Source organism: Marmota monax, unplaced genomic scaffold (assembly GCF_021218885.2).
Source record: "Marmota monax isolate L192 unplaced genomic scaffold, Marmota_monax_Labrador192_F-V1.1 WCK01_AAM20220418_F8-fsc00191, whole genome shotgun sequence".
Lineage (NCBI taxonomy): Eukaryota > Metazoa > Chordata > Mammalia > Rodentia > Sciuridae > Marmota > Marmota monax.
In genome coordinates, this window is record NW_026693537.1 from 1212202 (window position 1) to 1228364 (window position 16163).

Sequence of the window (16163 nt, forward strand, 5' to 3'; positions counted from 1 at the left end):
AAAAGAGTTATGTACTATGGATTTTTTTTTTTTTGGTACTGGGAATTGAACTCAGGGGCACTCGACCACTGAGCCACATCCGCAGCCAATTTTGTATTTTATTTAGAGACAGAGTCTCACTGAGTTGCTTAGTGCCTCACTAAATTGCTGTGGCTAGCTTTGAACTCATAATCCTCCTGCCTTTGCCTCCCGAGCAGCTGGGATTACAGGCATGCACCACCCCGCCTGGCCACTATGGACTTTTTATAAAGGGTCTTGTGTTTAGTGCCACAAGTCACTTGACATAACTGCTCAAGTGCATAACACACAAGATACAAACCAAAATGGGCTGAATTGATTTCCTCATTGAGTAACTTGAATAGCATCAAGCACCTCTTCTTCTACCTCTAAAGGTAGAAACAATATCAGAAGGGGCTAAGGCTCAGTGGTAGAGTGCATGCTTAGCAGGTGCTAGGCCTGGGTTTTGTCCTCAGCAACCAAAAAAATAAAAGAGCAACATCAGTGACTTGTTTGCTTTCTTCATTTTCAACAAGGTATCACTATCATCACTCAGCTATGACCCATGGTGCACCCCATGGCAAGGCCTCTCTACCCTTCTCACTCATTATGATTCACCTTCTGAATATATATATTCACCTTCAGAGTTATATATACCTATTACTTCGCTGCTGAAGATACAGTGACCATATTTTCAAATTTCAAATAAGGCAAATTAGTTAACACCTGGCCAGTGTATTTAAAACATGAAATATAACCACTGCACAGTTCGCCTTACTTATAGAATGGCAATAAGTACCTTTAGATCCTGGCACTTCCATTCACATCTCTGTAATCCCCCAAATCAACTCAAGCCTGCCTTTAAGCTGATTCTGTACAGGGCAGTAAAATTACTATAATATTTTCTAAATTACATAAAACTGGAAACCCAATGAAACTGAAAATCTATGCTGCCGTGTCTTAATAAAGGAGAGAGAACCCAAATTCTCTCACTACACTTTCATTTTAAATTTAAATTTATTTTCCTGAAGAAAATATGTTGACTAAATATTTTACCTTAGCTATGTGAATATGGAGAGGAATTAAGAGTCTAAATTACTAAACTATATTCATATAAATTACCGTTGGCTCATCTATGATAATCAGTATACTGAATCTCAATATTGATTTTGCAGAACATATAATTCAGTAACATTGTTAGAACTGAAACAAATATTAAATAATTTTGTTTAGAAAATGTGACAACAAACACTTGAGTTTGGGGGAAGCAAAACACAATGTGAACAGGAGCTTTTTACAAAAATGTTAGAGTGAAAGTATAGGGCTGAGGGAAGACGAAACAGCACTTAACCCATTGAGGTTGAGGGGAACGGGAAATGTACAAAGCAGAGATGGTTTGGGTGATGGTTTGGGAAGAAGATAGCAAATTTTGAAGAGAAACTGCAATGGAAACAGAAAACAAAGATGGACAGAGTGTAGGATTAGACAGTACAAAATGTGGAAGCTGGAGAGAGAAAAAGGATGAGGTTGCATAGAAGCTGAAACGCGAAGGGCGGAGACTATGTGAAAGGGCACGATGGAAATAAGGGGATAGAAACCATTTACATCCAAGACAGGAAACAGAGCTGGGAATGTAAAGATTAGGATCCAGGATTCAGAAGAGGAAGGAGGCAGGGCGAGAATGACGGGTCTGGGGGAAACGGGTAGGATGAGGATGAAGGTGGAGAGGTGTTGAGCGGGCGAAAGGAAGGAGGCTATCGGAGGTCAGGGATGAGCTGAGCAGAGACAAGAGTATGGTGTGAGAGAAGGAACTAGGGTGAGGACCTAACGGGAGCTTGGGAGTTGGGTGCGGTGAACTGATTTAGAGGAAAAAGGGGAAGGTTTGAAGGAACACAGCAGTACGAACGCAACTAAGGGGATGAAAACGAAAAAGGGATCAGTGCAAAAACTGAAAAGAGGGATGGAGGGGTGGCAAAGGATACGGGACAGCGGATGAGGCTGTGTAGAAGAGAACAACAGAACTGCATTGAAGAGAGAATTCCGGGCAGAAGACGGGTTTGACTCGGGTGGAGAATGGAGGAGCACTAAGTGGGAACCCATCTAGGTATTCGGAAGGCGGGGATAGGTGGGGGTGGGCACACAAGTCCTCACCGTGGGGTCCTTAAAGGACGTGCCCGGGAGAAAGGGCAGGCCATGCACAGGGTTAGACACCATCGCTGCCGGTGTGGCAGCCGCCAGCTCGGTCAAGCTTTGTCCTTCCCGGTTGCCCCGGCGACAAGCAGCGTCCTCCGGCCGGGGCAGGCTCCATGGTAACGCCAAACAGAGCTCCCGCCAGCGAAGGTGGGCGGGACCTGAAGTGCGGGCTTGACAGGTCTGCGCGTGCGCCGCTCGGGGCCCTCCACGTTCTCGCGGTAATGTGAACTGGGACTTAGGGTGGGGTCCGTGGGCCTAGAGGAGGTGGCCCCGCCCCTTCTGCTTCACCCCGCCCATCCTCCTCCCAGGCGCCCAGAAGTTGCAATGTGGAAGCTGATGGCTGGGTGGGAAGAGATGGGTACAGTTAGGCAAGTGTTGGCTCTTGCAGCGAAGTCAGGGGTCGAAGCACGTCTTTATATAAACTGCAGAGGAAGGGACGGAAGTTTCTTCCTTCCCTCCACCCCAATCGTCGCCAAGCTCGTACCATGAGTTCAGGCGCTCTTTTCTCTCTACTCTGGGAAAGGGCTGCTGTCCAGATTCACACAGAAGTGTAAATGGTTGGTCCGAGTGAACGGTGTTAATTATCCCAAACTCCTGCTTCTTGAGCGCGGGGGCTGTGGATTATTCATAGTTGCATTTCTGTTACTCAGGGACGGCCAATGAACTAAGAGAGCCATCTCATCCCTATCTTCCACTGCTGCATTATTATTATTTTAACCCCCTCAGCTTTCTTCATTCTGCTGTCAGTTCCTGACTCTCAGCGTACTTTCCATTCTTTCAGGCACGATCTTTCATATTTGCTGTAGGTCTCAGTGCACTAGGATAGTGCCGAGAATTGCACTGAAAAGATCTCTCAATTTCTGGTTTATAACTGCAGGAGCAATGAATAGATGGGAACCACAGGGTGGAATGCAGTTCCTTCAAAGAGAAAGACTGAGTCCTGAGAATAAGCAAGTAAATTGAATGAGGGAATATATTTTCTTCATCATAGATATTTTTGTATTTAGTACTTTTTTACAAAACTTCTTTAGATTATTTTTCTTTAAAAGAAATGTAATCCTATTCCCAAAACGTTTCAGGAAAAAATAAAGATAGCTATACATTCACACTGAGGAGCTTAAAAATAAAAATAAGCAAACATATTTCAGATGCCCAGAGATTTGGATTCAATAGGTCTATAGTGGAGCCCAAGAGTCTGGTTTTTATAACAGGTGTTTCTGACCAGTCAATTTAGGAACATGACAGAATAGTAAGACTGACAGGGAAGGCATATCTCAGGGTCATTAGTTTACTGCTAATACAGACAGCAGCTTTACTTTTATTGGTGCTTGTCAGAGCAAATCCTGTTGGTGTTCATCCTGTTGGTTTTCACTGATTGGTGTGAAGCACAGGGGACCCAGAACATGAATGCACTAAGTGGCAACTAAAACAGTTATTGGTACCCGGCCCAAAAAGTTTCTTTATTACTAACTCTTCCTTTCCTGTTTCCTGTTCTTGAATTTTTTTTCTTTAACTCATTTTTCCTTTTCTGTTGGTACAATCTTAACCTAATGCAAGGAGTTTTAAAGATTTAGAAAAAATTTCCATGAAGGCTGGGGTTGTGGCTCAGCGGTAGAGCGCTTGCCTCGCATGTGTGAGACCCTGGGTTTAATTCTCAGCACCACATAAAAATAATAAGTGAAATAAATGTATTGTGTCCAACTACAGCTAAAAAATAAATATTTTAAAAAAAACTTCCATGAATTGATTTGCATTCCTAAAGTTATTGAAAACTTCAGACATACCTATTTATTGCATTTTATCTTGGCCACTGACCTAAGATGGACACCAACTAATAGGAGAATTATTCAAGATGGCAAGTTCAACCTTTCAAAATGAAAGTGCCCTGTCCCACTTCTCTCTACCTCATTGATGCTGAACACCCAGATTCACTGGTAACTAATTTTCACTGATTCTTCATGATAATCTTAAACTCTTACAAGTTATATGATCCCTCCCTCCCAGTTCTCTTAATAAAAATAAATTCCCTGGCATGAGGATACACTTAGAAATGTCCTTCTTACCTAACTGCATGGTTATACTTAGATATATATTCCCTGGGTTGGATAGGGAAGGAGCTTGTTGGACTGGAGGGTGAGTCATACCTAAGTCCATTGTTCATTATTGCATCTGTTTCTATTTGAGGAGTGCCTTCTGACAGGTACCTATCTATTTCAGAAAAAAAAAAATTGCTAGCTACATGGTTAATGGAGTGTGTTTTAACTACATTTGAACTCCAGAAGTGCATAGGTGAAGAAAACTTCTGTTATTCTGTGGCTTCATAAAAATGCCATCCCCTTTGAGAAGGGTAAACCAGGTAGTGTTGCTACTATAGTTTGAATATGGTTTCTCTGCTCTGAAACTCATGTTGAAATTTGCCATTGTAGCAGTATTGGAAGGTGGAACCTTTAAGAAGTAATTAGGTCAAAAGGGCTTTGCCCTCATGAATAAATTAATGCCTTTCTCTCATGACTGAGGTTTCACTCTCATAGGACTGAATTGGTTATCACAAGGACTGTGATAAAATGAGAGTGCCTCTCATGCTTGTTTTCTTCTGCTTGTCCTTTGTTTTTCCAAATGCCAGGAAGTAGCCTAGGCCCTCACCAGATGCTGGAACGATGCTCTTGGACTTCCCAGTCTCTAGAATGATGAATCACAAAAAAATAACTTTTTATTTATTTATTTATTTTTGGTAAAATAGGGCTGGGTAAATATAGCTCAGTGGAAGCATATTCAAAGCCCTGGGTTCAATTCCCTAAAAGTAATTTACCTAAAAATAAAAATAAAAATGTATCTCATTTCTCCCAAACATGACCACTGAGCACACATTGCACTTCAGCCTGTACCCACATTTCCTACTTTGTGGAATTGAAGAAAGCATTAAGAACCACCCCTGGCAGCTAAAGTAAAAAGTGCCATGGTTTGGAAGGTCATTGCATAAAGCCTGGACTCAGAAGAATACAGAGACATTGCATGATTTTAACAGGTGTTTCAAAGCATGAAGAATGGGAAAAAATTGAAAGGTCAGGCTACCAGCAGCCAAGCCTAAAAGAGAGCCTCATTCCATAAGGTGCCTCCTAGGGAATCCTGATGGGAGATGTCCTGATGGGACAGGCCATGATTAGTCACCTAAAATAAGAGCAGTCACCTCTTCATATATTTTTCCCAGAACTGGCATCACCCAGAATTTGTTTTCAATCCTATGATGTTCTTACTCTTCACTACCTGAATTCACAGGACAAATACCAAATGGCTGTCTTTGTGTCCTGGATTATTTCTGCAGTCATTTTGGTGTTCCACTTCCCTCTGCTGGGTAAAAGTGGTATAGCATGATTTCTGGGGCAGGATTGGTGTGCAGAGTTACACAACTGCAGGTTTGCAAGTACTGGGGTGTGTGTGGAGAGTGTGTGAATTTGAGAATGAGATGGCCAGGGGAATGTCCTTCAGTCAAAGTACTCTCTAACATTCATTTCCGCCATTCCCTGGACTCTGGAATCTCTTATCTTAAAAGGGGGCTAGTCAACTACTTTGATCTTTGCAAACCGTGGGGAAAGGGGAGAAAAACATCTAGTCATTTTAAAATAGATTCTGAGGCAGATTTAGGGCCCACAGGAAATCTTCATTTGACAAAATCATACCATTTGAGGTTTAGGCTATTTTAGTTTTGCTGTGACCTCTTGGCTGGGATTTGGGGGAAACTTGTATTTCTGCAGCTTTTCAATCCCTTAAATCAAACCCATTTGATGGATTTACTAATTCAATTGAGATTCCCTTTTCTCTTTGAAGTTTGTGTGTTACACATCACACAGAATGTAAGCTTCCTAAGGAGATTTTTAATGCCATTTTCCTAGCTCATAGATACCCATTAAACTGACAAGTCATTGATGAATGATGACTTAGAAATCACCATAAAGAATTTTTCAAACTGATTTTTCAAAAATCCCCCTTAGTAGTTCTTAAAATCAACTTAATAGATTATAACCACAACCAGATTTTTTTTTAATACTAGGGATTGAACCTAGGGGAGTTTAATTAGTGCACCACATCCCCAGTCTTTTGTTATTTTTTATTTTGAGACATGGTCTTGCTAAATTGTTTAGAGTGTTGCTAAGTTGCTGAGGCTGGCTTTGAATCTGCAGTCCTCTGGCCTCAGCTTCCCAAGCTGCTGGAATTACAAATATAGCCATGGTGCCTGACTCACATTTTTTTTTTAAAGGAATGTTGTATGAGTAAGAACAATTCAGTGAAAAAAAAATTAAAATATATACATACTTATGGTATTTATTGTGATTATAGTTAAAAAAGCTTAGAAAGCCACTAATAACAATTTAACCCTCTCACTTAACTAATGAGAAATCCCAGACCAAAAGAGATTAAAGAATCATTGGTTAATGTCTGGTTCCCCACACGAGTAATTTTTACCCTTAATCCTCTCACAGCTAACAAAGACATTCCTCATTTAGCATATGAGAGATCATTGGTCTTGGCATTCTGGTACTGAGACATCTCTGGTATAATAAAAGTCCTAATCCCTTCAAAGAGAAGCGTGAGAATGGTGTGGTAATAACATGGAATACAGTTTTGGATTCCAAATGAGAACAGATAAATGGTAAATTTGAAACAATAGATAAATGACTCCTCCTCCCAGAATTTGTTTTCAGTCCTATGAGCTCACAGACTAAAATAGCCTAAACACCAAATAGTGTGATTTTGTGTCAAATGAAGCTTCCAGTGGATCCTAAATCTGCCTCAGAAACTGTTTTGAAATTTCTGGATGTTTCTCTCCCCCTTTCCCATAGTTTGCAAAGCTCAGAGTCGTTGGCCAGCCCCCCTTTTAAGATAAGAGATTCCAGAGTCCAGGGAGTGGCGGAAATGAATGTTAGAGAGCACTTTGACTGAGGGACATTCCCCTGGCTTTCTTGCCTCATACTCACACACTTTCCACACCCCCAGTACTTCAAATGTCCAAAATTACTCTTCCTTTTCCCCTTTCATAAGTATGCAGTGTGGAACATGAAATGAAACACCAGTTTGGATTCTTAGCTTCACATTCTTGCCCAGAAATGTTATGTAAACTCAGACAACGTATCTACTTGAGTCTCCTGGTTTTCATCCCTAAAATGAAAAGTCAGAACCAGAGTTAATAATCATTCGCTGCTCGCTGATATACAGGAATGCCTTTGATTTATGCGTGTTGATTTTAAATCCTGCCACTTTGCTGAATTCATTTATTAGCTCTAATAGTTTCTTTGTAGAGCCTTTTGGGTCTGCTAGATATAGAATCATATCATCTGCAAATAGTGATAATTTAATTTCTTCTTTTCCTATTTTTATGCCTTTAATTTCTTTCGTCTGTCTAATTGCTCTGGCCAGTGTTTCGAGAACTATGTTGAAGAGAAGTGGAGAGAGAGGGCATCCCTGTCTTGTTCCAGATTTTAGAGGGAATGCCTTCAGTTTTTCTCCATTCAGAATAATGCTAGCCTGAGGCTTAGCATAGATTGCTTTTACAATATTGAGGTATGTTCCTGTTATCCCTAGTTTTTCTAGAGTTTTGAACATAAAGGGATGCTGTACTTTGTCAAATGCTTTTTCCGCATCTATCGAGATGATCATATGGTTCTTATTTTTAAGTCTATTGATGTGGTGAATAACATTTATTGATTTCCGTATATTGAACCAGCCTTGCATCCCAGGGATGAATCCTACTTGATCATGGTGTACAATTTTTTTTATATGTTTTTGTATCCGATTCGCCAGAATTTTATTGAGGATTTTTGCATCTAGGTTCATTAGAGATATTGGTCTGTAGTTTTCTTTCTTTGAAGTGTCTTTGTCTGGTTTAGGTATCAGGGTGATGTTGGCCTCATAGAATGAATTTGGAAGTTCTCCCTCCTTTTCTATTTCCTGAAGTAGCTTGAAAAGTATTGGTATTAGTTCTTCTTTAAAGGTTTTGTAAAATTCTGCTGTATACCCATCGGGACCTGGCAACCACTCCATTCAAAATATCTTCAAGAAAAATAAAATACTTGGGAATCAACCTAACAAAAGAGGTGAAAGACTTATACAATGAAAACTACAGAACCCTAAAGAGAGAAATAGAAGAAGATCTTAGAAGATGGAAAAATATACCCTGTTCATGGATAGGCAGAACTAACATCATCAAAATGGCGATATTACCAAAAGTTCTCTATAGGTTTAATGCAATGCCAATCAAAATCCCAATGGCATTTCTTGTAGAAATAGAGAAAGCAATCATGAAATTCATATGGAAAAATAAAAGACCCAGAATAGCAAAAACAATGCTAAGCAAGAAGTGTGAATCAGGCGGTATAGCGATACCAGACTTCAAACTATACTACAGAGCAATAGTAACAAAAACAGCATGGTACTGGTACCAAAACAGGCGTGTGGACCAATGGTACAGAATAGAGGACACAGAAACCAATCCACAAAACTACAACTATCTTATATTTGATAAAGGGGCTAAAAGCATGCAATGGAGGAAGGATAGCATCTTCAACAAATGGTGCTGGGAAAACTGGAAATCCATATGCAACAAAATGAAACTGAATCCCTTTCTCTCGCCATGCACAAAAGTGAATTCAAAATGGATCAAGGAACTTGATATCAAATCAGAGACACGCCGTCTGATAGAAGAAAAAGTTGGCTACGATCTACAGTCGGTGGGGTCGGGCTCCAAATTCCTCAATAGGACACCCATAGCACAAAAGTTAATAACTAGAATCAACAAATGGGACTTACTCAAACTAAGAAGTTTTTTCTCAGCAAAAGAAACAATAAGAGAGGTAAATAGGGAGCCTACATCCTGGGAACAAATCTTTACTCCTCACACTTCAGATAGAGCCCTAATATCCAGAGTATACAAAGAACTCAAAAAATTAGACAATAAGAGAACAAACAACCCAATCAACAAATGGGCCAAGGACCTGAACAGACACTTCACAGAGGAGGACATACAGTCAATCAACAAGTACATGAAAAAATGCTCAACATCTCTAGCTGTCAGAGAAATGCAAATCAAAACCACCCTAAGATACCATCTCACTCCAGTAAGATTGGCAGCCATTAGGAAGTCAAACAACAACAAGTGCTGGCGAGGATGTGGGGAAAAGGGTACACTTGTACATTGCTGGTGGGACTGCAGATTGGTGCAGCCAATTTGGAAAGCAGTATGGAGATTTCTTGGAAAGCTGGGAATGGAGCCACCATTTGACCCAGCTATTCCCCTTCTTGGTCTATTCCCTAAAGACCTAAAAAGAGCATGCTACAGGGACACTGCTACATCGATGTTCATAGCAGCACAGTTCACAATAGCAAGACTGTGGAACCAACCTAGATGCCCTTCAATAGACGAATGGATAAAAAAAATGTGGCATTTATACACAATGGAGTATTACTCTGCATTTAAAAATGACAAAATCATAGAATTTACAGGGAAATGGATGGCATTAGAGCAGATTATGCTAAGTGAAGCTAGCCAATCCCTAAAAAACAAATGCCAAATGTCTTCTTTGATATAAGGAAAGTAACTAAGAACAGAGTAGGGACGAAGAACAGGAGAAGAAGATTAACATTTAACAGGGATGAGAGGTGGGAGGGAAAGGGAGAGAGAAGGTAAATTGCACGGTAATGGAAGGAGACCCTCAGGGTTATACAGTGGAGGGGGTAGAGAGAGAGGAGGGGAGGGGAGGGGAGAGGTGGGGAGGGGGGAGGGTGGATGATGGGAAAGGCAGCGGAGCACAACAGACACTAGTATGGCAATTTGTAAATCAATGGATGTGTAACTGATGTGAATCTGCAATCTGTGTATGGGGTGAAGGTGGGAGTTCATAACCCACTAGAATCAAAGTGTGGAATATGATATGTCAAGAAATTTGTAATGTTTTGAACAACCCACAATAAAAAATTAAAAAAAAAAAAAAAAAAAAAAAAAAAAAAAAGTAAAGAATTAAAAAAAAAAAAAAAAAATCATTCGCTGCTTTGGGGTCATGGGATCATTTTGAAAAATCATGAAAAAACTGTGGATTCTGAAAACACATATTTACATATGCAGATTTTACTTAAATTTCATGGAGTGAATGAGTGAGCTCCCACTGGACATCTCCATTGAGTTCTTCCTCTTTGAAATATATGGAGAGGTCCATATTATAGTAGCCCAAAGGCAGATTGCCAGAGCGGATAAGAGTATGGCCTGTCAAAAGCTCTCGACAAAAGATCCTGTTCTGCCCATGAATTACAAGAACTATGTTGGGGGAGAGTGAAGGAGAAAGGAACCTACAGATGAAAAGAAATTCAAGTAACATGTCAACCAATTGCAGGATGTGGGCCCTATTGGGATCCTGATTCAATCAAACTTTAAAATAATTATGAGACCATGGAGAATTCAAACACTAGATTAGGGGTGGTTGCTGGGGATTAAAGCAAGGGGCACTTTACCACTGAGCTATACCTCTCAGCCCTTTTTATTTTTATTTTGAGACAGGGTCTCTCTAAATTGCTCAAGCTAGCATCAAACTTGCAATTCTCCTGTCTTAGCTTCCAAAGTCACTAGGATTACAGGTGCGTGCCACCCTACCAGGCTAAAACACTGAATATCTGATGTTAAGGGATTGTTTGGGTTTTTTTAAGATAAAATAAAGTATTGTGGTTTTGCTTTAAAAATCTTCCTCTTTCAAGGATGCATATACAACTAGGTATTATGCAGAACATGATGTGATTTGCTTTAAAATATTATGTAAAGGATCAGTGAGTGGGTATAAAGATGAAAACAGTTTGTCCATGAGTTGATAATTTTTGACATGTTACATGGGAATTCTTTATATGATTAATCCTACTTTTGTATATGTTTGAGGCTTTCTATTAAAAAAATATAACCATGACAAGTTATTTGCCTGTTTAAAATCTTTAGATGGTATCTATTGCCTATTTGCATTTTCTTACTTAAAGATACTCCAAAGAATTTTTAAGTCTATATTTGTGCCTGACTATGGTGAGGATATCTATGGTGGAGAAGAGGTAGCATGCTCTCCAACTGTGGTGCATACATACATCCTTTCTTGAGAATCACGGATCCATTGATCTACCAGGTTGGCATTGAAACCACTCCAAAGAGCTATCTTGACTGATGCCACCTGGTGCATACTGTCATTTTGGCTTAATGTACTGCTTATTCTCCTTCAAGATCCTTATATTCAGCCACACCTGGCTGTTTGCTCTCTTCTGAGTTTACATCTCAAATGAACTTCAGTTACTTCTATTTTATCAAGACTTCTTACCGCCTCTGTGGAGTTGTTCCTAACTTCTCTCTCACAAAACTATGAAAATTTGCATTTCCTCCTATATCTCTAAAATTTTGCACAATTACTACAAAACAGAAGATATGTCTTTAAATATTTCATTAATGAGTGAAGAATAAATATATTTGACTTAAAAAAATCCAAATTTTGATTCTGTCTTACCAACTCTGAGACCCTTTGGAAGTTTCTTGGCCTTTTCCTTTCCCTAGTTGTAAATAGGGTGAATAATAATTAATCCCAACTGATAAGGTTATTGGGGCATTAAATGAAACAGTATATGTCAGCACTTATAATAGTACCTGGTACCTCAAAAGCACATAATGACTGCTCGGGGAACAATCTAAATGAACAGTTTGAAGAGTGACTAGGAACTGTACATGATTAACTTAAGGTAGATTAAAGTAAAAGGGAAGGGAAGGGGAAAAGTATGTTGGGCATTTTAAATACCACACAGCTCGGCGCCATCATGGTGCACACCTATAATCCCAGTGACTCAGGAGGCTGAAGCAAGTTCCAGGCCAGCCTGGGCCACTTAGTGAGACACTGTCTCAAAATAAAAATAAAAAGGGCTGGGGGTGAGGCTCAGTGGTAAAGAACTCCAGTATCTTCAGTACCTCACCCCACTGCCCCCAATACACACACACAGACACATAAGATTGTGTGACATTTACAAAGGTTTCTTTTTCTTTTTGGTACTGGGGATTGAACTCAGTGGTGCTTTACCACTGATCTACATCCCCAGTCCCTTTTACTCTTTACTCTTTTACTCTCACTAAGTTGCTCAAGCTGTCCTCTAACTTGCCAGCCTCCTGCTTCAGCCTCCCTAGTCACTGGGATTACAGCAGCTAGAAGGGTTTCTTAAGCAAGATTTAAGTTTTGCTTTCATTTTTACACTCCTCCCCCAAGCCACTCTGTATAAATGTCACACACACACACCCATACCTCAGATCTTTGCAGAGTATAGGAGGGACTCCAATCTGTCTTTGAGGTGAAATTTTGAAAAAAGCCCAAGGGTTTTCCTGTGTGCCATGGAACAGGATGAGGGATGAATTTCCCATGGAGCCCCTGAGCCCTTTTCCCTATTCTTTTGGTTCATTCATATTTTCATATTCATATTATTCATCATATTCTCTCTCTCTCTCTCTCTCTCTCTCTCTCTCTCTCTCTCTCACACACACACACACACACACACACACACACATTCACTCACTCACTCATTCTCTGTCACCACTGGGATGCAAAAGCAGACAGTGCATTTACAGCCTTTTCACCCAAGTGTGAAGGTGCTTGAAGATAAATGAGTCAGTTGTGAGAGCCAAGAAGTAAAAGCAAGGATCCAGGTGGGAAGCTGCCAAGGTACAACCCAGGAACATCTGCTTTAACAGGGTGGACTCAGATGGGAAACACATTTAACTACACTGAAACTGACTGTTCTGAATTTTTTGTCTGTATATAATTCCCTACCATAGAGGTTCTATTACATTCACATTTACATGAGATAGAACCATAGAGGTTCTATAACATTCACATGAGAACTGAATATTCCAGTTCTCCCTTTAACATGGTATAGATAGGGGAAGGATATGGTCTTCATGTTCCATTTTCTACTTGTTCTCACTAAACGGAGACACCAAAAATCACTGATTAAGGCAAATTGTGTCAATTTAATTGGCGGTGTGGCGGGGCCCATGGCCCTGTGATTGGTCCTAGAACTGCCATAACAAGATACTACTAACTGGGGACTCTCATGTCCTGTTCTGCTTCCCTCTATGTTCATGCTATCCTCCTTGCTATTCATTGCAAGCTTTGACCTCAGAGCCCTTGCCCTTATTCCCTGTTCCTGGGAGAGAAACATAGCTGGCTTCCTCACCTCTGTTTTAGGGGTCCTCCCTGATCCTATTCAAAGTTGTACATTCACCCCAGTCCTTCAGCTGTGACTCTTCCTTGCTGTTTCTCCTGGGCACCATCGCCATCTAACAGATTATGTAATATTTACCTGGTTTATGTTTCTCCACAAGGACAGGGATTTGTATGTTTTATTCATTGCTGAATTGCAGATACCTAGAACACAGCCTGGTCCCTCATGGTACTCATCAGTTAAACAGACTGGGTTTTGCCTCCAGTGAAGATCTTTCTAGCATAGTACACTCTAGGTGCTTGATTCAGAAAAGGCACAATTCTTTCATCATGAGAGATAATGTATCATGGCCTCTGTTTCATGAGCCATTATCTCAGCCCAGCATCATCAAATTACCTGCATAATACAACATTAGAAGGGAGTATAATGTCACTGTCTATATATTCCTGTAAACTCAACTAAAGACTGTTGACTTTGTACTTAATAAAATGAAAGTATTAAGTTACTTAAAATTTTTAGTTCCTAAGTTCTGGTTTCTCAGAAAGTTTTATGTGACACTGTTTATTTACCTTTGTGGTTGAGATTATTTTGACAAAAGTTTTATTTTTTCCCTAAAAGGGATTTTATGTTACTGATAGACCCTTGGATTATCTTTTCTTCCTACTTTTCTACATTTTCTGTAACAATTTTGTATTACTGCAAAATGAGAAAAATAACTAATGACTTTTTAAAACTTTCTACTACTTTTCTAAATCTGCATAAAAAAGAAAGGTTTTTAAAATCCCGTGTTCAAATCCCTATCTCTTGTCAAAGTCTGTGAGTAAGCTAATCATTTGAGAAACTAAAATTGACAGTGAAAGATGATACAGGGAGGATTTGGGATTAGGCAAGATTATTAAGACTGGATGAGTTTCTCATACAAGGATTCAAAGGTTTTTTCAAAAAGCTAAATGGGAGAATGGGATTTGTCTGTAATCTAGGCCAAGAATGGACAGTGGACCTTTGGGCTTTCTGGGAAGCTTCTGTAGCACAAGGGATGCTTTATTTGGTATCCAAGGATATATAGTAAAGTTAAGTCACTTTAACTCAAAAAGAAATACAGCCTTGATTATTCATGAGGGATTTAGAATCAAAAGTTAAAATGAGATTTTGTTAAAATACACATGTGTAAAAATGCTTCATACATCATAAAATACTCTGAAAATATTTGGTTCTGATGTTTCTGCTTTAGCTGAAGGAAAAATGAGTTTAAACAATTTGGCTAGTTGTGTGACTTTGAGCCAGTCACTCAACTAATGTTTTCTAGATCCATGGATATCTTTTGACTTTATTTGCCTCATATAGTTATTTAGAAGTTCAAATGGATGTGGAATGTCTGGGAAAGGATAATGCATAATAAAATTTGATGTATTACTCTAGAGATTTCAATTTGATAAAGGCCTCCAGAAATCTTAAAATAAGTAAATACTTCTCCCTATGATTCTCACAGGAAACTTACTCTGGTCAAACCCACAATCACTTTCCTGAAGGATGAGACTTTAAGTACCTGGGAGTTCTATACTGCTTGTGAAAATCCAGGGTTCCTTTCTGTGTCTGGATGTGTCAAGGATACCTGAACCTAAACAACCAGAGGGCAGTAAGAATGGTTGAAGAACAGGAGGTTGAAGTGTCTTTAAGTTGATTGGCTGGATGGATGGGGAGATGTTTCTGGTCTCTGGAGAGAAAAGACAGAAAGCTCAATCCTTTTGAAAAGGTTCTGACCCACAGCAGCCAATCTCCTCAGGCCATCTGGTACTCAGGCTGTAACTGGCACCAAAATCTAAAAAGGGGAACCCTGTCATGGGGCCTTAAAGGGAAGATGTTGGTCCTCATTCAGCAGACTACAGATTCTTTGTCTGCAGCCTCTGTGTCTGTTTTTCTTCATTATGGTATCTCCAGAGCAACCATGTTACCACCAATAGGTACTCAATAAATTCTTGCTAAATCAATAACTAAAAGTGGTTAAACAAGTAAGAGTAACAACAGAAGCATTTGGAAACTGTGTGGGGCTCCAGCTGATGATTAAAAAAGGTTGAGGCAAGAGAGACTTCCATAGTTCTATCAGTGAAGCCTCCAACCATAGAAATGTTTCCTTACACTTACGGTGATAGTACTATTGACTAAAGCTGCAGTAACCCAGATAATCACCTTTTACTCAGCTATTTCAATCTAATAGTGAAGACTACAAAATAATTTGGTTGATAGATGCCACATTTCACAATACATGCATTATAGTACTTATTATTATTTTTTTAACATTTATTTATTTATGTATCTTTAGTTTTTAGGTGGACACATTATTTTGCTTTTATGTGGTGCTGAGGATCGAACCCAGTGCCTCATGCATGCTAGGCAAGCACTCTACCACTGAGCCACAACCCCAGCCCCTATAGTACTTATTAACAGTAGAATTATGATCATTAATAATTTTTAGATTTCAAAAAATACAGTCCATCAGCTCAAATTTTAGTCTTTTAACACTATTACCTGTAAAAGTAGGAGTATTTATTCAATTAGATTGAAATCCTCAGAGAAATCAACTTTTTAAGGGGCAGTTTGTTTTACTCACGAGTGCGGAATAGAGGTCTATGTATATTGGGCGGGGGGAGTTGTATATAGAGAAAACTTAAAAGCTTATATATTTTACTAATTCTAGAAGGATATAAGATATCCTAGCCTCCTTCTGGTAATGTTTGTATAAATAAAATTTGCTTTAGGAC

The 16163-nt window shown here is 39.5% G+C and overlaps 1 protein-coding gene across 1 annotated transcript in view; it reads right to left on the reverse strand.

The window, feature by feature from the left end:
* The window catches only part of Efhc1 (EF-hand domain containing 1), a 53301-nt gene extending 50231 nt beyond the window's left edge, over positions 1-3070 (reverse strand). The window contains exon 1 of the mRNA XM_046458559.2: positions 2149-3070. Within this exon, the coding sequence (XP_046314515.1) occupies positions 2149-2211 (63 nt within the window). The 5' untranslated portion in view covers positions 2212-3070. The remainder of the gene's footprint in view (positions 1-2148) is intronic.
* Positions 3071-16163: the final 13093 nt, after the last annotated feature.